Source organism: Lutra lutra, chromosome 15 (genome assembly GCF_902655055.1).
Source record: "Lutra lutra chromosome 15, mLutLut1.2, whole genome shotgun sequence".
In the NCBI taxonomy this organism is placed as follows: domain Eukaryota; kingdom Metazoa; phylum Chordata; class Mammalia; order Carnivora; family Mustelidae; genus Lutra; species Lutra lutra.
Genome location: NC_062292.1, coordinates 21087687 through 21108252, shown reverse-complemented (window position 1 = coordinate 21108252; position 20566 = coordinate 21087687). Strand labels below are relative to the sequence as shown.

General features: G+C 39.3%; 1 protein-coding gene across 1 annotated transcript in view; it reads right to left on the bottom strand.

Moving 5' to 3' along the window:
• LOC125085558 (serine/arginine repetitive matrix protein 1-like) overlaps nt 1-20566 on the bottom strand; it is a 48171-nt gene that overhangs the window by 21348 nt on the left and 6257 nt on the right. Inside the window, exon 2 of the mRNA XM_047704041.1 lies at nt 3779-3894. Within this exon, the coding sequence (XP_047559997.1) occupies nt 3779-3894 (116 nt within the window). The remainder of the gene's footprint in view (nt 1-3778; nt 3895-20566) is intronic.

Below are 20566 nucleotides of genomic sequence, written 5' to 3'. Positions count from 1 at the left end.
CACAGGCAGTAATTTCTCTGACATCAGCCATAGCAAGATTTTTCTAGATATGTCTCCTGAGGCAAGGAAAACAAAAGCACACACAAAAAATAAACTATTAGAACTACATCAAAATAAAAAGCTTCTGCACAGCAAAGGAAACCACCAACAAATCAAAACAAAATAATCTACTAAATGGAAGAGGATATTTGCAAACGACGTGCCACTAAGGGGTTAGTACCCAAAATACATAAAGACTTATACCAAAAAAATAAATAATCCTATTTAAAAATGGGCAGAAAACATGAACAAACATTTCTCCGAAGAAGGCATACAGATGGCCAACAGACTGATGAAAAGATGCTCAACATCACTAATCATCAGGGAAATTCAAATCAAAATCAAGCTGAGATGTCATCTCATACCTGTTAGAATTGTTAAAATAAAAAAAATATAAGAAACAAAATGTTTTGGTGAAGATGTGGAGAAAAAGAAACACTCCTGTACTGCTGTTGGGAAAGCAAAATGGTGCAGCCATTGTAAAAAAAACAGTATGGAGGTTCCTCAAAAAATGAAACATAGCATTACCATATGTTCCAGTAATTCCACTACTGGATATTTACCCAAAGAATGCAAAAACACTAATTTGAATGGATATAGGCACCCCTATGTTAATTGCAGCATTATTTACAATAGCCAAATTATGGAAGCAGCCCAAGTGTCCATAGATAGATGAATGGATAAAGAAGATATAGAGAGATAGACAGATACATACATACATACATACATACATATAGATACAGATACAGATATAGATATATTTTTCCCCAGCCATAAAAAAGGATGAGATCTTGCCATTTCCAACATAGACAGATCTAGAGGGTATAATGCTAAGTGAAATAAGCCAGTCAAAGAAAGACAAATACCATATGATTTCACTCATATGTGGAATTTAAGAAATAAAGCGAATGAACAAATTTTTAAAAAGAGACAAACCCCGAAACAGACTCTTAGTTATTGAGAACAAAGAGATGGTTACCAGGGGCGCCTGGATGGCTCAGTTGGTTAAGCAACTGCCTTCAGCTCAGGTCATGATCCTGGAGTCCCAGAATCGAGTCCCACATCAGGCTCCCTGCTCTACAGGGAGTCTGCTTCTCCCTCTGACCCTCCCCCTTCTCATGCTCCTTCTGTCTCTCTCTCTCCCTCTCTCAAATAAATAAATAAAATCTTAAAAAAAAAAAAAAGAGTACACTTACCAAGATGAGTACCGAGTAATGTATAGAATTGTTGAATCACATTTTACACCTGAAACTAATATAACTGTATATTAACTACACTGGGATTAAAATTTTTAAAAATACAAATAAATAAATAGATAAATAAAATACTAGTGGCTTGGAAAATAAATAAATATCCTTTCAGAATAATTTCACCTTCTCTTTATTCTGTCATTTGAATTTCTAAAATAGTATATACTGATAGAAAGTGATGTTTTGGTGTATAAGTTTCTCTTTTTCTTCCTCGCTTTTGAGCTCAATGCAGCAAAGGTGAGTATTTACCAGCAATCAGCAGAAATTATTTTCTCCTTCCATTACTCCCACCTTGAGGAGGTAAATAAGGTATTTAAAGTAACGAAAAATGTAAAAAAGACCAGGAAGGAACCACTGAAAATTTTGCTTAGTAAAACTGATTTAGGGAAAAAAGAAAACCCCAAGTGTATTGTTTGATATTTGTTAAGACTTTTTCTTAATCCATTTATCCATTCACTCGTTCAGGGTGGACACAGGACACTGAATGCTAGGGACGAAGAAATAAAATGCCCAATCTAATGTTTACCTGCAAGGACAGGACACAGATACATAAACCTGAAATCATAGTTTATAGGTAAATGCTATTATGGAGGTAGGAAGAGGACGGCGGGAGTCCATGGAGTTGAACACCTAAGAAACTGGGAGTCCAGAACGCTTCTGTCCAAGGGTACGTGGATCTGGGTCTTGAAGTAGGAGAAGAATTTGCCAGAAAGGAAAGCAGTTGGATTTCCAGAGTTAGAGTTAATCAGTATGCAAGGTCCCGGCAAGATAAAAGGTCATAGTGTAATAAAAACAGTGAGAACCCTGAACTGCAGATTAGGCTAGGGAGATACGATGGGCCATGTGGTTAAGGATTTTATTTATGGTAGAGAATTTGTAAATAATATGATTGAGAACTTTATCCTGAGAGTACCCAGGACCTGATAAAGCTGCTAGAAGACAAGGAAGCATGTGATAAATATGAATGCTATAAACTATGGCAATATAAAAATAAAAACATAACTAAGGAAAAGTGGGAGGAAAAGAGTAGAACAGTGGATACGTATGCTAATTTCCTCAACTTTCATAGCTACGAGTCAACAGACACATCTACACATCAGTCAGAAAATAGAGAACATCTATATTATCCAGTCATTAAAGGCAACCTGTAGAACGGAACATATTATGGGGGTAAAAAATACCAGGAGGCAAAAGATGGTAATTTAGATAGAAGTTTCCATGAGAATTCTTTCCATTCTTTAGAGCTAGTTAGTACGTATTGCCCAGAACTGATACATCAAGAATAGAAATTAGCCCCAGAGCTTAAAATAGTTGCCTCTGCAGAAGGAGACTTGGATGGAAAATACTCTGTGTTGGTTTTAATACCTGGAATTCCCTGTATTTTGCGTCAAATACAAAAGGAGCATAGATGCTCTTTCTTTCTCTTTCATCACTTTCTCCAACAGGTTATTTATTCCTGCATTACCTTTATGATACAGCCTCTTACCTCCTCTCTTAGGAGAAAGTCTCCAAAGGGATGTTTATTGCTTTTCTAGGTATAGTCAGGCTTCATTCTAATAATGAGGAAAATAGTCTTTAGCCCATGCACTAATGATAAAATACTGACTCCAAAGACTTCAATGTGCTTAAAGTGATCAGTACTGATATTGCTTCTCTAGATACAGAAAACATAAGGAACAAGAAATGTGACGACTTTCACCAGAAGTTAATTGAGAAAAGACTGTGAGTCATACCTTAGGTGTTAAATTAGCAATTTTTTATTTCTTTACTGTTTCTCATGCATGTTAAGGAAGGTTCAAACCTTACTAAAACTGTCTTAATTACTTAAATGGAAAAATGTCACAAGGGTTTTAACACTCCCTTGGGAATAGCATCTTTATGACAAAATTCAAGCTAATTTTTCAAAAACCATGTTTGAAAAATGCAACAACCACCTACCAGAAGATTATGCTAAAAAGAGCCAATATCCCTAAAAAAGAAAATGTCCATGTCACCAACCTTCTGACAAAAAGAATGGCACCCAGTATACTATATGGAAAAACAATTTTTTAAAATATTTCTCCTGGTAGGGGGGTCATCTGCACAAACATCAAGGCATAACCAATACGACTTTCCTCTTCTCAGGCAAAAAATTATATATATTTATGAGATTATACTCTATAATACTCAGAAATACAGGGGCTGACTCTGCAAGACCTAGACTAGAAACTCAACCCTGACACTACCTGGGTGACTGTGGACAAATCATTTGATCTAAGTTTTGGTTTCCTAACAGTACTTATCCCCAGGGGTTGTGATGAGAGACTACCCAGAAGAATGGATATAAAGTGCTTAGGAGTGATGATGATGATGATGATGATGATGATATAATACCAGGCTGTCAGGTAACTTAAAATAAACAAAAAATCAAAATTTTGTTTAGTTAGATGATATAGATCCAATAAGGTATACCCAAACAGTATCCTAGGAAAAAAAAATCTAGAACTTACAAGGCAGCTTATGACATCAGCCAACCCTTCAATGGCAGCACAATCTTCATTCAGACCACCTCCTTCTGGAGGTGAATCTCTTCCAAGGAATGGCTTTTCATTGAGAAGCTGTTTTCCTAGGAGCCAGAAAAAATTTGGTTATTGTCTATCTACCGGAGTGAGAAGACTGGTTATGTGATTAAGGCTAATTCCTACAAAACACTTAATAAATCCAAATGACAAATGCCAATAGGATTTTCTTCTGACAGTTTTATCCAAACATGTTGATGGCTTCAAGGTCAAGCAGTCTTCTCTGGGCAAAGAATGAAGTGGTGGAGCAGAGGAGGCACTGAAAATATGCACACATACAGAGAAGATAAGTAAAATATTACTATCTGTCTCTATATGGAAGAAGTTTGCTGACCCCTGCTATAGAGCCTAAACACTGACCTTTGAGAACTTAAAGTTTTCAAACTCTAGAGGCAATCGGATCAAAATCTTGGTTTTGCATAACTAATGATTTGACCACATTCTTCTAGTCATGGTTCTGGAACATTGAATAGAAAAGGATATTTTCCCTCCTCTGTATTTTTGCTTGAATTATTATAGATGAAATTGTTCACTATTAGATAATTGGTTTATTGGATGACCCTGAATTGTCATTTGATCAGAATCATGTGTCATTTGTTCTAACACTGGCTTTGCAACTGAGAAGGAACAGAACCTTTCCTGCGGCCAACAGCCCTCTGGCCATGACATGTGCAGTGTTACCACCAGCAACAACAAATAATACCCCTAAGCCAGAAGAACAACTTGAAAGTTCTGAAAACCAAGTTTTTTCCATGCTTTTGGCATCAAAGCTCACTTCTGTGGAATAACTCGAATGGAATGGATGTAGATTTGTTGTCTTTACCCTACCAAGTGTGACTAGGCCTGTAGCTGACCTTGACCAATGAGGGTTAGGAATGCCAATCCCTGCACAGTGAAAACTCCATGTAAACTTTTGACCCCCCCCACCCCCAAATTTAACTACTAATAGCCTACTGTTGATTTAGCCTTTCCAATAACATAAATAGTCATTAACACATTTTGTATGTCACATGCATTATATACTATATTTTTACAATTAATCAAACTGAAGAAAAGAAAATGTTATTAAGAAAAATCATAAGGTAGAGAAAATACATTTATGGTACTGGACTGTAATTATCAAAAAAAATCTACATATACATGGACCCATGTAGTTCAAACCCATGTTGTTCTAGAGTCAACTGTACTTTTCTCTGCAGGTGTGTTGACATGGTGGAATGTGGGGCCCTGCCCCAAAGCCTGGTGTGTATGTAATGAATGAGTACATTCTACCTTCTGAAACCTGTGGGGGGGTGAGGAGGGAGGGGTTGGGGGTGGGAAACGAATCCTGAAACCAGCCTGTCCTAAAGGTTTTGAGCAAAGAACTATGGACCTACACTCCATTTGGTTGTGACGGCAGGTGCCACTACTTTGAAGCCAGCAAACTTCTTTTACCACCATGTTCCCACATAAAATGCTCGTCCAGTATTTTAGTGTTTGCAAACAGTATGAGGCTAACATTTGTTCCAGCAAAGAAGAAAATACGTTGTACTAAGAGTTCCTCTTTTAAGGATTGTGTACAAAGCAGTAATGACCCCGTTAGGAACATTATGAATACAAATGTAACTTTTCTTAAAGTGGCACACCTTATTTTCTCTCCACTGTTATCAAACCCAATTTAAATAATGAATTTAGGGACACCTGGGTGGTTCAGTGGGTTAAGCCTCTGCCTTCAGCTCAGGTCATGATCCCAGGGTCTTGGGATCAAGCCCTGCATTAGGCTCTCTGCTCAGCAGGGAGCCTGCTTCCCTCTCTCTCTCTGCCTGCCTCTCTGCCTACTTGTGATCTCTCTGTCAAATAAATAAATAAAATCTTTTCCAAAAAAATCATTAATTTAAATAAATAAATAAATAAATAAATAAATAATGAATTTAATTCAGGAAACCATTTTTTGAGACTCTGCCATGTGCCAGCCAATAAGGTGGGTACACTGGTAAATAGAACCGGTATCTTCTCCTCTAAGAAAACAACAATTTAACAGGACACCTGAGTGGCTCAGTGTCTGCGGTTGGCTCAGATCATGATCCAAGGGTCCTGAGATCGAGTCCCACATGTGGCTCCTTGTTCAGCAGGGAACCTGCTTCTCCCTCTGCCTCTGCTGCTCCCCCCCACCCGTATTCTATCTATCTCTGTCAAATAATTAAAATCTTAAAAACAAAATGAAACAAAAAAAAATTTTTTAAGAGATTTAAAGAAAAAAACAATTTGAAAGTGGATATATAAGAGGTATCTATCGACTCATTCATTTATTCCACAAATAAATTTGTTGAGCACCTACTACAGACTAAACACTAGACTAAGGGCTGGGATTTTAGCAGTGAACAAAAATCCCTATCATCTAAAAATTTACATGCTAGTGGAGAGAGACGTATAATAAGCAACATGAATAAGTAAAATAAATTAATATAAAACAGAGAAGAAATAGAGAATGACAGAATAGGAGATGCCATTTTAAATAAGGTGACCGCAGAAGGCCTCATTGACAATGTATCATTTGAGAAATGAAAGCATGTCAAGTAAATATTGCAGCATAGGAGATGTTCCAAGTAGAGGGAACAGCAAATGCAAAGGTGCTAGGGCAGGAGGGTACCTGGCCAACCTGGAGGAATAATAATGAAGCCAGTATGTCTGGAGCAGGATAAATAAGGAGAATGGGTAGCAGAAGGTCATAGAAGTCCAGGGACATGGGAAGAGAGATCATATTGGATAGCATAAGCCACTCCAAGGACTTTGGATTTTAGTCTGAATGAAATGAAGAGTCTTTGAAGGATTTTGAACAGCTGAGAGACTAACCAATATTTTTAAATGTTGGTTCTGCTATGAAAGTGTTAAGTATGGAAGACCATCTAGTAAAGGGATGCACCTAGGTAAAAAGTCAGTGAAGTCCTCCTGAACAAATGGCATTTGAGCCTGAAGAATTGGTTTACTGTGGGGAGTTAGCACTAGGGAAATGGGAGGCGCTCTCTTCTGACAAGAGGACCAGCTGATGAGAGAAAAGAGCAAGCTGGAGGCTTTTAATGCCACAGTGAGCATCTTCTACTTTCTCTTAAGGCTAATTATTGAAAGATTTTAAGCAAGGGAGTGACACAATCTGTTCAATGTTTTATAACAACTGTCAGATTGTTATTTGCAAAATGGAATCAGTAGTTGTTTTTTAAACCACAGGTCATGACTCATCAATTCAGGAGATGACCAAATTGCAATTTTTTAAAAATGAAACAGAATAGAAAACATCATAATGCCCCTCAGGTTTTAAGGGTAAGGATAGTGGCAGGGAACTTTTGATTCTGTGTATACATACATTCATGCGTATATGTGTGTGTGTTTGTCATTGTCCAAAGTTTGAAAGTCACTTCATTAGCAGGAAAGACATAAAAAGAGGGAAAACAGTAGAGGGAATATGCTGGAATCTTTTAAACGTATCACTGGTCACCTAGAGAGAGAGAAACAAAGAGGCTTGTGAAAGCTCTTGCAGACCTACCTAAAGGGTTCCAGGGGCAAATGAATGGTCCAGGACAGTTCAGCAACTAGATGGACAGCTGAAATTGAGATTATGGGTAGGGAAGATAATGAGCTTAGATTTCAACATACTACCTGCAAGCCATCACAGTGGAGATACTTAGTTAAGAGCACATGATAAGACTAGACACTGAGATTTGGAACTGGTCAGCACTGATAGATTAAAAAAAATTGTTAAGGGGCGCCTGGGTGGCTCAGTGGGTTTAAGTCCCTGCCTTCAGCTCAGGTCATAGAAGGCTCAGGGTCCTAGGATCAAGCCCCACGTCGGGCTCTCTGCTCAGCAAGGAGCCTGCTTCTTCCTCTCTCTCTGCCTGCTTCTCTGCCTACTTGTGCTCTCTGTCTGTCAAATAAATAAATAAAATCTTTTTTAAAAATTGTTAAAAGTAATGCCATCATACCTTATAGTGATCCCATACAATATCTGGGGACAAAATATACTACATCTTTTGGGACACAACAGTTACAAAAAAAAAATCGTTTTGCTTCTCTGGAATTCACATTTAACAGGATCTTCTGTATTTTATCTGGTGATTCTAATCACTGTTCAAGTTCCCTGAAAACAGAAGTGGACATACCAGTCAGGACCCAATGACAACAACACAGGCAAAGAGGTGAGGAGCCCTAAAGTTAGTGTTTCTCGAGGATTCTTTGCTTGACTAGTATAAATGCAAATTTGAAATGTAAAACTGAATCATTAACCAATGAATTAATTAGAAGCACAATGATGTCCTTCAGAGATCCTCCTCCCTTGGGCTCAGGATATGTACCTGCGTGGCTCGTGGCTCGGGTTTCTGATGCTCCCCACTGTCGCTGCGGCTCAGCTAGGGGCTAGCTCCAGGATCTCACAGAGCGGCACACAGCCCTAAAGAGGAAGCTAAGAGCTAACACCTAGTTGCCCTGTCCAAAAGAGACTTCTCTTTAGGGATAAACAGCTGGGAGTAAAGTTCTGTCTGCATTTTCACTTGCATAGAACTTGTTGATAGTGTCAAACTTGACACAAAACCAAAAACTGAAAGGCTACTATTGTGGATATAGCTTTCCTTCAGGAAAGAAATTATTATTTTTTTAACTATACACATTTTCAATATATTGAAATGGTTTGAGTGATCTGGCTTTTTAAAAAAACCAATGAAAAATGACATAAATATAAATCCAACATGTCAAAACTATTTCAAATTATATAATATTTTCTTCTCTCGGGCAGTTGTGCTCCTACCATCCTGAGGTTTCACACACTATACACTATAAACTGAATTCCTTGGCCTTGATCTATCAGCAAACACTGAAGATCCTATTGTACCTGAACTCTGTCTCCAAAGGGCTCCATGGAAGGGAAGGAGCAAGCAATTATATACACACATACATGTTCTCAAAGTACATTGACAGAGCCCACACCGACAGCGGCTTGGTTTTTTTGCAGGCCCGGCTTCCATAATCATATATACCTACAATTGCAGAGGCATTCTGAAAAACCTGTAAGGAGGTGTGTAATAGAAATGTAACTAGAGAAACATGAATGACATCTGCCAATTAACCATATACATTTCAGCACTGAGGTTCTTTAAAAAAAAAAAAAAGATTATTTAAGAGAGAGTGACAGAGAGCAGGAGTAGGGGCAGAGGAAGAGGGAGAGAGGGAATCCCAAGCTGACTATCCACTAAGCATGGAGCCCGACTCAGGGCTCAATCTCTCAACCCTAAGATCATGACCTGAGCTGAAATCAAGAGGCAGATGCTTAACACACTGAGCCACCCAGGTGCCCCTCAACACCCAGATTCTAATGTAACTTCAGTGAGGGCAGGAATCCTAGTCTGTGCGTTGTTTGCCAATGTGGTTTCCAAAAAGCGGGCAAGATTGGGGCACCGGGGTGGCTCAGTGGGTTAAAGGCTCTGCCTTCGGCTCGGGTCATGATCTCAGGGTGCTGGGATCGAGTCCCGCATCGGGCTCACTGCTCAGCAGGGAGCCTGCTTCCTCCTCTCTCTCTCTCTCTCTCTCTCTCTCTCTGCCTGCCTCTCTGCCTACTTGTGATCTCTATCTGTCAAATAAATAAATAAAATCTTAAAAAAAAAAAACAGGCAAGATGAAGAGTCCACAATGCCAACCATTATGTTCAGAGGGATGCTGAACCTACTCAAAGTTTGCATTTTAAACTTGTCAAAAGCAACTCAGTAACCAAAGGCAGACACTTTATTTCTTTCATTCAATCAATAAATGTCTACTGAGAGCAATAAATTGCCAGGCACTCAAGAATAGGCAATGGGAAAAACAGTCTTTTCAACAAATGGTGTTGGGAAAACTGAACTGAGTTTACCTGCGAAAGAATGAAACTGGACCACCTTCTTACCATACACAAAAATAAACTCAAAATGCATTAAGGACCCACACATGAGACCTGGAACCATAAAAGCCCTAGAAAAGAACACAGGGAGTAATTTCTCTGACATTGACTGTAGCAACATTTTTTCTAGATAAATCTCCTGAGGCAAGGAAAACAGAAGCAAAAATAAACAATTGGGACTACATCAAAATAAAAAACTTCTGCACAGAAGACAAACAAGTAATCAACAAAACAGAACAAACAACGTACTGAATGGGAGAGGATATTTTCAAATGACATATCCAGTAAAGAGTTAATATCCAAAATACGTAAAGAACTTATGCAACTCAACACCAAAAAAATCAATAATCCAATTAAAAAATGGGAAGTAGACATGAACAGACATTTGTCCGAAGAAAACATACAGATGGCCGACACATGAAAAGATGCTCAACGTCACTTATCATCAGGGAAATGTAAATCAAAACCACAATGACCTATCACCTCACACCTGTCAGAATGGTTAAAATAAAAAATACAAGAAACAACAAGTGTTGGTGAGAATGTGGAGAAAAAAATAACTTGCTCTCTCACTTTATAAACAATGTCTGATCTAAATAAGGGAAATCAACAAGTCTGAGATTTTGAGGAAAAGATTTTAAAGCATAATGATAACAATATAAAATATATTATTTGTACATGTTCAGATGCAAACTTGCAAATGCACAAAGACACGGAGTTTTACAGAATTTCGAAGACCACTGGTTTAAAGAACTTAACCCAGTGAGGGAAGGTCTATGCTGGCTTATATGCACGATAAAGCGACAAGCACAGGCCTTCTAGAGGAAAAGGTGATTTTGAATGAGTTGGGTTATTCTCAGCCCAATCCTCAGGAACTTCTGCCCATTCCCAGGGAAAAGACACCTACAATAGTGCTGGTAAATAATAACGTGGGGCCACATTACCCAGACACATGTGGGAAACTGCTCAAGGAGGCACTGTTGGAAGACAGATTACAACGCAAGTGAGGAGTGAGGTACTATCTTCACGACCGTGCCCATCTCAAGAGCCATAAGGCCACAGAAATATCTGAAACCATGAGGTAGCCAGGAAGACCACAGGTCAAATCACTTGTGTGACAAACCTTGGAGACATCCTGGTGGGAGGGGTCATGAGACCCTGTATTTCCTCCAATCTGCAGGATCAGCATCTCATTGCGTTTCTTGGGAGCCATGGGTGTGGTCTGGGGAGAGCAAGGAACTCTAAATCAAACGTCTAGAAGTCATTAAATATGAAATCACTTCCTTTACTGTCTCTACCTAGCCTGCCCCTCTTCCCAATTAAAAATAAGACAAAACTAAGGTGCTCAAGGAAGCTGAATTGTCCAAGATTCTGAGTTCTTCTAATTTCAAGTCTAGAATTTTAGCCACAGACCAGACACTACTGGAAACCAACTGTCTTGGAAAGACATAACTTTGTATTTTCCTCAAGTTGTTTTTTTTGTCATTTGGCTAAGAAACAAAATTGGCTTGAGTTTGGCCAGGAAGCTGGGTAAGAAGTTGTCACTGTCCTGACTCACCAGGTGCGTCACCCATATTGGGTGGCAGCATATCCAACCAACAGAATGAGCCCCGCTGAGAGATGGGCACTAGGATTTGTTTGGATACAGCATGATCAGCAAGGACACAGCACTTTCCTTCTCCATTCTCCATGAAGTCTCCCTCAGTTTGACCATGTCACCCATCGGAGGGACTTTGGGATCCCTGTAAACAACAGAGACCCCATTTGCTAAAGGAAAGAAACTTCCTTCCTCTTTATATTTAGAATTCCACTAAAGATTTACAGTGCCAGGGACACGTGAGTGGCTCAGTTGGTTAAGCGTCTGCCTTTGGCTCAGGTCATGATCCCAGGGTCCTTGCTCAGCAGGGAGCCTGCTTCTGCCTTTGCCTGATGATCTCCCCATTTGTGCTCTCCCTCTCTCTCTCTGGCAAATAAATAAATAAAATCTTTAAAAAAAAAAGTTTTACAGTGCCAAGTGACAAAACAGATAATGAACATGAATTTGATGTATTCAGAAAAGATCAACTATGTAGTCTCCCCACAGAAATTCTCATACTTTACTAAATTTGAAGACTTATACTTTGTGTGTTAAAAGAAATTTGTAGATTTCTTTGTCAAGGACCTCGGTCTATGGGGCTGGGTGTTGTACCATATTTCTGAAAAGCTCACATTTCTAACCCAAATCAGTGTAATATGGTTCCCTTTTAGACCGATATAGTTATATACACTAGGTGATTTGACAAGGTCTTCTGATCATTTTTAAAATATTTTATTTACTTATTTGAGAGAGAGACAGAGATATCGAGAGAGAGCACGAGAGGGAAGGAGAGAGAGAAGCAGGCTCCTTGAGCAGGGAGCCTGACATGGGGCTCAATCCCAGGACCCCAGGATCATGACCTGAGCTGAAGGCAGACACTTAACTGACTGAGCCACCCAGGTGCCCCATGAATCATTTTTCAAGAAACTATACTTCCCAAATAGTTGTTTCTGATCCAATCCAGGTCACCAGCTCCCTATGACTTCACATACCTCCAAATATAGCTTAAAAGGGGGACGGTAACCACAAGGATGGGGAACTTCACTCTCTCTCCCCGTACAAGGCAGATATCATTCATCAATTGTCGCACTTATTCCACTACATTGAGACTTGGTCTTGATTCTTCACAGCCCAACACTGCGAACAACACCGTCAACTAACTGGTCTTGACATCTAAATTGAAATCTATTTGCAATACCAGAATTAAATTAAATCACTAGGAAATCTAACTATTCTCGAGAAGTTTCTTTGAACACCCCAAATTTTATCTCTGGCTACCTAATATCACATTCCTAGTGGTAATGTTCTTTAGATGGCTCAAAAGTTCCGTCTCTGTGTTTTACATATTAGAATTGTAACTCCCATTCTGAGTTTTGAGTTGCATTAGGAAATAATTTCAGATGGGGAGATAAGGAACAGATTATCTATTCCCTATTTTATTTCTTTGAAATGAGTAGAGCTATGGTTTCCCAGATTGTCTACTAAGGTGACCCTCAGGATTCTAGTTTGATTTGTGTTTAAGGCCAACATATATGTTCATATTTTACCTGACTTATTCATCCTTAAAATAAGGACCCTGAAAACTAATCATTGCTTGGTTATTATTTAATATTGGCAGACTTGGGGATCCCAGGTGGCTCAGTTGGTTGAGCATCTGCCTTCAACTCAGGTTATGATCCCAGGGTCCTGGGATTGAGCCCCACCCACATCAGGCTTCCTGCTCAATGGGGAGCCTGCTTCTCCTTCTGCCCCTTCCCCTGTTTGTGCTCTCTCTCTCTCTCTCAAATAAATAAGTAAAATAAAAATAAAAAAAACTTTAGTGTGTGTGTAAAATCACAGTAATATGAATAATTTCTGATTTTGTCCAAAAAATTAATTCTCCCAACAATTACATTGCAATGAGTTCTCAAAGATGTAAACCACTTTGACTGGATTATATTTCCTTTTAAATCTCTTTATTAGAAGAATGTCTCAGGCACTAGGGAGAATACTATTCTTTGCATGTTAAAGAATTTTAGTTTACTTAAAAAGTTTTGGTAATTCAGGGTTAATTATATACTTTATACTGGAACATGAAAGATTAGTAACCTAAAGATATTTAGATAGTTTCTCTAAAGATTAATAAAAATGATGAATAAAATGAATATAAGCCTTCCTTGTTAAATTATTATGGGAAATGAATAAGAAAATTTCATCAGCCATACATAAAACAGTAAAATTCAGAATCACAAACTATACATCCAAATAAAACATTAGTGTATTTTTCAAAATCATTACTAATAGTAGTTCTTCTCATGTGTCCCATGGCCAGAAGAATCCCAGAGCAGGACAATAATAGGTCCTTTTAATTATCATCACTCTCTGGAAAAAGTACATCTTGAGAAAATATGCAAGGGACATACCAGTTCTGATGACAATGCACAGGTAAAGATTTAAGTCGATAAATGGCATAACAACCAGCCCTATTGGGCTGTAAGTGTTGAAAAGCCAAATCACTTGGCTTATGGGTGGGGGGGTAGGGGTGGATTAACTGACTCATACAAAAAGTGTAGGCATTGACTTCAGGCATGGCTGGATCCAGTGCAACATCACTGCACTTTGGTCCCTTTCCATCTCTCACATCCACTTTTCTGTTTATTGCCTTCACTCTGAGGCAAGTTCTCTCCCTGTGACAGCCGGAACAGCACTAGGCATATATCTTCCATTCCTATCCAGCCAATACCCAAGTACTTGTTCTAATTGCACAAATTTGGTCACACACCCATTCATGAACATTCACTGCAGCCAAAGGATGCTGGTCCAAGCAGAAAAAAGAGTGAATGCTACACAGCCAGAACTAGTAGCTTTCTATCCTAATAAGGCATAACCAATTTTATATTGCTTTTGAGCTATGTAAATGCCTAGGTTCCTGTTTCCTAAAATTTGGACATCTTGAGTTCATGGAGCCATCTGCTCATATCATATGATTACCTCAAATTCAAATGTTCTTTTTGGAACAGAGCACACCAGTTTGTGAGAAGGTTCTTATCTACTCAGCGTGTTGCCTCTATATTATACCTGAAGTCCCAAAGCTGAGAATAATAAGAGACAATTCCACCACCACCCCCCAGCCCCATTCTAAAGAGAGTGCCTAAAACATACAGGCCAGACTTAATGAAAGAAAACAAATCAGGGGCACCTGGGTGGCTCAGTCAGTTGAGCGTTCAACTAGATTTCAGCTCAGGTCATGTACGCTTGGGTCGCAGGACTGAGTTTTGCATGGGCTCGGTGCTCAGTGGGGAGTCTGCTTGGGATTCTCTCTCCCTCTCCCATGACCCCTCCCCCAACACACTCTCTCTCTCAAATAAATAAATAAATAAATAAATAAATAAATAAATAAACAAACAAATCTTAAAAAAACAAAACAGAACAAATCAATCCAGTATCTGTGAAGCCCTCACTTCCAGCTTTTATAGGACATGGCCAAATTGTGAAAGATCATGGAAGAAGGTCAAGGAGAGCAGGAATTCAAAGGAGTAGAGAGTGTTTGAGCTCTTTTTCCTTCTCTCCTCACACATTTCTCCTCCCAGAGAAAGGTATGTTACCTCCCAACCTCCCCCATAAAAGATGGAAGGAATCTGCAGAAGGGGAGACAGGCGCCTTGCTTCGTAGCAGACAACTTATCAGATGATGAGATGAGAAAAATAGAGTAAGTGGTGGGTGTGGCTGTGTGTTGCTTGAGATGGAGTGATCAGGGAAGACCTCACTGATAAAAGGACACTGGGGCCAAGGCCTAAAAGTGAGGGAAAAAGCCATGCAGAGAGAACAGAATACCCAAAGGTCCTTAGCAAGAACATGTTTAGTAGTTTCTGGAGAGGAAAGGAGCCAACAGGACTGGATAAAAGTGAGCAAGAGGGAATGTCAAAGGGATAAAGGGTGGAGGTTAGAATAGCCCGTTGCATTTACTACAATGGGTGGAGAGTAATGGAAGAGTGTGCAAGACCACACACCACACCCTGCATAATGTACTGCCTGAGCTTTTGCTCAGGCCTGGACTGGGGGCTGGAGGAGGTCAGGGAAACTTTGAACTGTATGTGAGATTAGATGTAATTAGATTAGAAAACTAGGCATTAGGTTTGGATTTAGACTGAACTGTACTTGTCTTTTAATACCTGAAGGTAAGCCTTACTTTTCAGGTATTAAAGTGGCTGGAAAGCCATGAGGTCTATATGAAGGGTTATATCCAGGGCAGGAATGAGTAGGTAAGTGCGTGTTTGAGGGTTAGGGGAAAATAAAGCCATTCCCGATGTGTACCTCACAGAGTTTACTTTATTCAATAAACTGATTCATTTCTAAAAGAATCAAAACCCTTACAATCCATCTGTGAATTCACCATACACAACACAATGTTTTACACACTATTATGCAAACCCAGTACACATTTGCTAAGTATGGAGTAGTATAATATGCTATTTGGGGGGAAAATGATGTGGCACTAGATAATGGTCAGATCAGGGAAAGCTGAAGGAGGGCTTAACTTCCTAAGTAGTATAATTCAAAACTTGAGATTATTTGTAGGGTTTACATGTGGATTCCTGACCTTTAATTACAGTCACCAACAAAGGTCTCACTGTGAACTTGTTAGAAAGGATCAATACCCAAACAGCCTATAACACAGAAATGATATTTGCTGCTTGCTAGTTTTAATATGCAGTGTAGGGTCCAGGAAGTAGAAACAGCTGCAGGATTGTAAGATGAAATAAATTGAACAGAAACAGAATAACACAGAGAAGTGACACTTTTTTAAAGGACGGAAATCCCTAAATTGGCTATTTCCACTTCCATTTTGGGCTTAAACAAGATGACAATTTGTTACCCTTTCATAGAGAAGAAATCCAGAATTTGGCAGTCCAGAGCAGAAATGGCAGCTCCGGGGTGCCTGGGTGGCTCAGTGGGTTAAGCCTCTGCCTTCGGCTCAGGTCATGGTCTCAGGGTCCTGGGATCGAGCCCCACATCGGGCTCTCTGCTCAGCAGAGAGCCTGCTTCCCTTCCTCTCTCTCTCTGCCTGCCTCTCTGCCTACTTGTGATCTCTGTCTGTCAAATAACTAAATAAAATCTTTAAAAAGAAAAGAAAAGAAAAGAAAAGAAAAGAAAAGAAAAGAAAAGAAAAGAAAAGAAAAGAAAAGAAAAGAAATGGCAGCTCCAAGGTCAGCAGAAGCCAGATTCTTCCTATGGCACTGCTTTGGTCAGTCCTGGGCCCACCACCTCCTGATCCACAATGGCTACTTGATTTCAACCCATCACATCTGCCTCCCAGCCAGGCAGAAAAAAGAAAGAAGAAGAGGACTCCTCTTTCCTTTGAATGATACTCCTATGAAGTCCCCACAAAATTCAGTTTACCAAAACTAGCTGCAATTTAGTATTGTGTTTCTAAGGAAGAAAAGGAGAATGGATGGAAGACATAGTCAATTAGCCATTTCTGCCTCATCTAGTTTCTCTTAAAGACCTGTAGGTGAAGTTAGATTGGATGCTTTTTATCAAGAACAGTTACTCCCTTCCTATGTCTGCCTGTTAGGTTAGTGTGTTCACAGCTCTATTTACTGGTTATATTGTGCTTCTGATCTTTAATAGCTAATTCCACTAGTTTCAAAGACAAAAGTTCAGTTATATAACCTATCAACGTCCTCCCTGTCCAACCCTCCACCAATGAATTGGCTGTGCCTGATGATTCATCTGCCTCCTATGGAAATTATTAATAATTTGAGTCAGGAAACATAGAAGGAAAGGCAGAGTATGGTGGTGGAACAGGGGTGGGCTTCAGATGAGACTCCCCTGGACTGAACTCCTGCCCCCAACATTCACATAACATGACTTTGGGTAAGTTTCCAGCATCTCAAAATTCCCATTTCCTTCTCCATAAGACAAGGATGATAATACCTCTTGAAGCTGCTATGAGGAATGAATTAAATAACATGTGAAGTGACCCTATGCCCCTATAGCACTCAAAGTCATTCTTCTGTAATTCGCTCATTGTTCTCAGACCCCTGCAATTTGCTAGATACCACGCTGGATGCTGTGGTTGTTGAAGCCTAAAGAAGACATGCAGGAAGCTCGTGATGTAATACAGGAGCTTAAGACACACAGAAACAGGCTCTGCAGAGTAGGAAAGGTTTTACACATGTGCAACATTAGAATGACACCTCTCTTGACTGATATCAAAATGGTAGATACATTATCTTCCAGAAAACGGGATGATTCAATCTGTTAAGGATCCGTGTGCTTGATTTGCTGTTTGGTAACAAGCACTGACATGTGGGCCACCCCACGTACATAAATAGGGTCACATGCAATGCTTGCAGTGGCCCCCCTGGTACATTTTTCTGAAAAGTGACAGAGAAGTACCTGCGTGATACTCTCTTGACCACTCCGTGAACATCGCATATTACTTTAGGTTAGAATGTGAAAGCTAAAACAAACTGATCATTGCACTACAAAAATTCAGCCAAAAGTGCCTTTTTTACATCGATATGTCTTCAAAGCTTATGGCAATAGTAATGATAAACTCTCTAGTCCCCACTGCCTTTGTAGAGATGTGTTGAAGATCTCTACGTGCCTGGCCCAGGGTGGGCACTGCGGTTGTGAAGATGAACAAGATGGCATCTGTCCTCCCAGAATGGAGCACACAGAAGGGGCACAGACAAGTGGGATTTTCATTACCGTGTGATTAACGCTACGGAGAGAACAGATATGCTGGAGCGCTAGGCAAGTTCATAGAAGGGGACAGCCCATCTAGCTTTGGCCAGTGAGGGAATGTTGCCTGGAGCAAGCAAGTTCTACACTGAGGCCTAGAAAATGAGCAGAAATTAACCAAGCGAAGGGTGCCTCAATTAGTGCAAAGGGCAAGTCCAAAGGGCGTGGTATATTAAGGACAGGAGGGATTCAGTGTGGCTGAAGAGGAACATGAAAGATGAGATTTGCTAGGTCCAGATATTGTATCCCGGCACAGACACATACCATGAAGAATTTTGATCCCCGCTGTGATGATTCAGTTCACGGGCTTCTCTTAATTTTCTAGGACATGCAGAGAAATAACAAATAAACAAAAGAGGATTCATTTTGTTATGGCAGAAAATAATTTTATGTAAAATCGGAGAAACAGCTCCATAGTATCACCTTTCCACATAGAAGAAACACAGGAAAAGTAGTATACTGTTACTGTACATATATTCTAAACAGCTTGCCAATTCATTAAAGTGCTCAAGCTTTCAGTAACTTGGGTTTAATTCTTTATACCACTTCAAGAATAATATGGTAGGATGTCTCAGTCAGTTAAGCATCTACCTTCGGCTCAGGTCATGATCTCAGGGTCCGGGGCTCCCTACTCAGTTGGGAGTCTGCTTCTCCCTCTTTCTCTCCCTCTGCCCCTCCCCTCCGCTTATGTTCTTTCTCTCTCTCTCTTTCTCTAATAAATAAATAAAATATTTAAGAAAAAAATAACACAGTAAAGAAATGATCATGATTCTGCAGTGTCTTTGAAAATTTTTTAAATCTATATTTAACTTGTTTCCTTGATGTAGACCCTCAAAGAAGTTCAGGCTAATTATAAGGTATGTCTATATTACTATCCTTTTGGGTGAGAGAGCCCATCACATTTCATAAACTTAATGGAATGAATAAGAATTTATACAACACTAAAAGATTAACCAGAAATTTCCACATAGTGACACTGTGGCCAATTAATTAAGCTAATTTCTCAGTAGGCAATCTGGTACCTTTAAAAAATGCATATAACTAAAGGATTTTTCTCTTTCATTTATGGTTACTATGCAAATTGAATATCCATAAATTCATTCTAGATAGAGTAAAAGCAATAAAATTTTCATGATTTGGCAGGCTTTAAATCATTTACGTACAACACTATATAAGTTATTGAAGAAAGAGGCTTATAAATTGACAGAATCCCCTTAATAGCAAAGAAAATGTTAGTACTTTGCAGAGAAAAAAAAAGCAGAATTTCCTATTTAACTGACACAAAGAAAACAATTTCCGAAAGTTCAATAGATATTTTTAGAAGACAAAAATCATTCACGAAAATACTAGGTTAGGTGCTATGATCAGATTAAAAAAAAAATGAACCATGGTCCTTATCCCACAGAGCACAAAGTGGAATAGATTACCCTCTCCTCACAACAGTATGGATTTTCAGGTTCCCACAACTAATGGAATAGAACATACCTTGAATCTGGACCACAAGAAATCAAGATGAAGAAGTAGAGTTGACAATCCTACATCCCCTTCAGCATATTTGAGACCTCTTTGAGAAGGGGAAGGGATATTAGGTAAGGAGATCTAATGTCCTTGTTCTAAGTCATTTGAAGTAACTTTATTCCCTCTGCTATGGGATATGCCTCAATTACCACTCCCTTTTAATTTTTCTACTCCATCACAGCCTTGCCTTCCATTACTTACCTTCATTATTTGGAAACATCCATTTGACAGAAAGAGCCATGAAAGGTACATGTGATTCTGACATTCATTCTTCCAACACTTCAAAGATGCCTGAGGGCAGAGGAACAACTGACTTAAGAGCCTGAGTTGCTGTTATGAATTCAAATATTCAATTCACTCATCTCTTAGATCTGCAAGTATAAAAGTATCCTGTGGCGAATTAAATGAGTGTTAACAAGTGATGTGCCCAGGCTCAGGAAGACAGAAGAAAAATTATGTATTCTGGAGTAACTGGGGGAGGTATTTAAATAAATTTATATATACATTTTTACTTATCACCCACTATGTGCCAAGTATATAATTCTGTGAAACAGATATTATTGTTCCCGTTTTAAGGATTAGAAAACACAATCATTAAGACAAGAGATTTTCCTTAAATAGTTAAGGAACAGAGACAAGATATGGGCCTAGACCTGCCAGTCCAGCACTCTTCCCATAACACTAGTCCACTTCTTGGAAGTAGCAAGGTGCTAACTGGGTCTTGAAAGATATAGATTGGAGCAAGGTATTGAGAAGAGACAAGTACATAAGAAGAGAAGTGTGTCTTAGGCCTGATTACCCTTAAGGATATTGGGGGAACACACTGCCACTAGATTTCCTTTCACGTTTTTCTCTCTAGTAAGACATTAGAGAAGAGATGACTGGGACAGAAAACCTCTTACTTCACAATTCTGTTCCTGAGGGTACCAATTTAGGAAGACCATAGCCTTGAGGGATCACTATCAAGGGTGGGGGAACCCTTAGATAACAAGTTTATGAC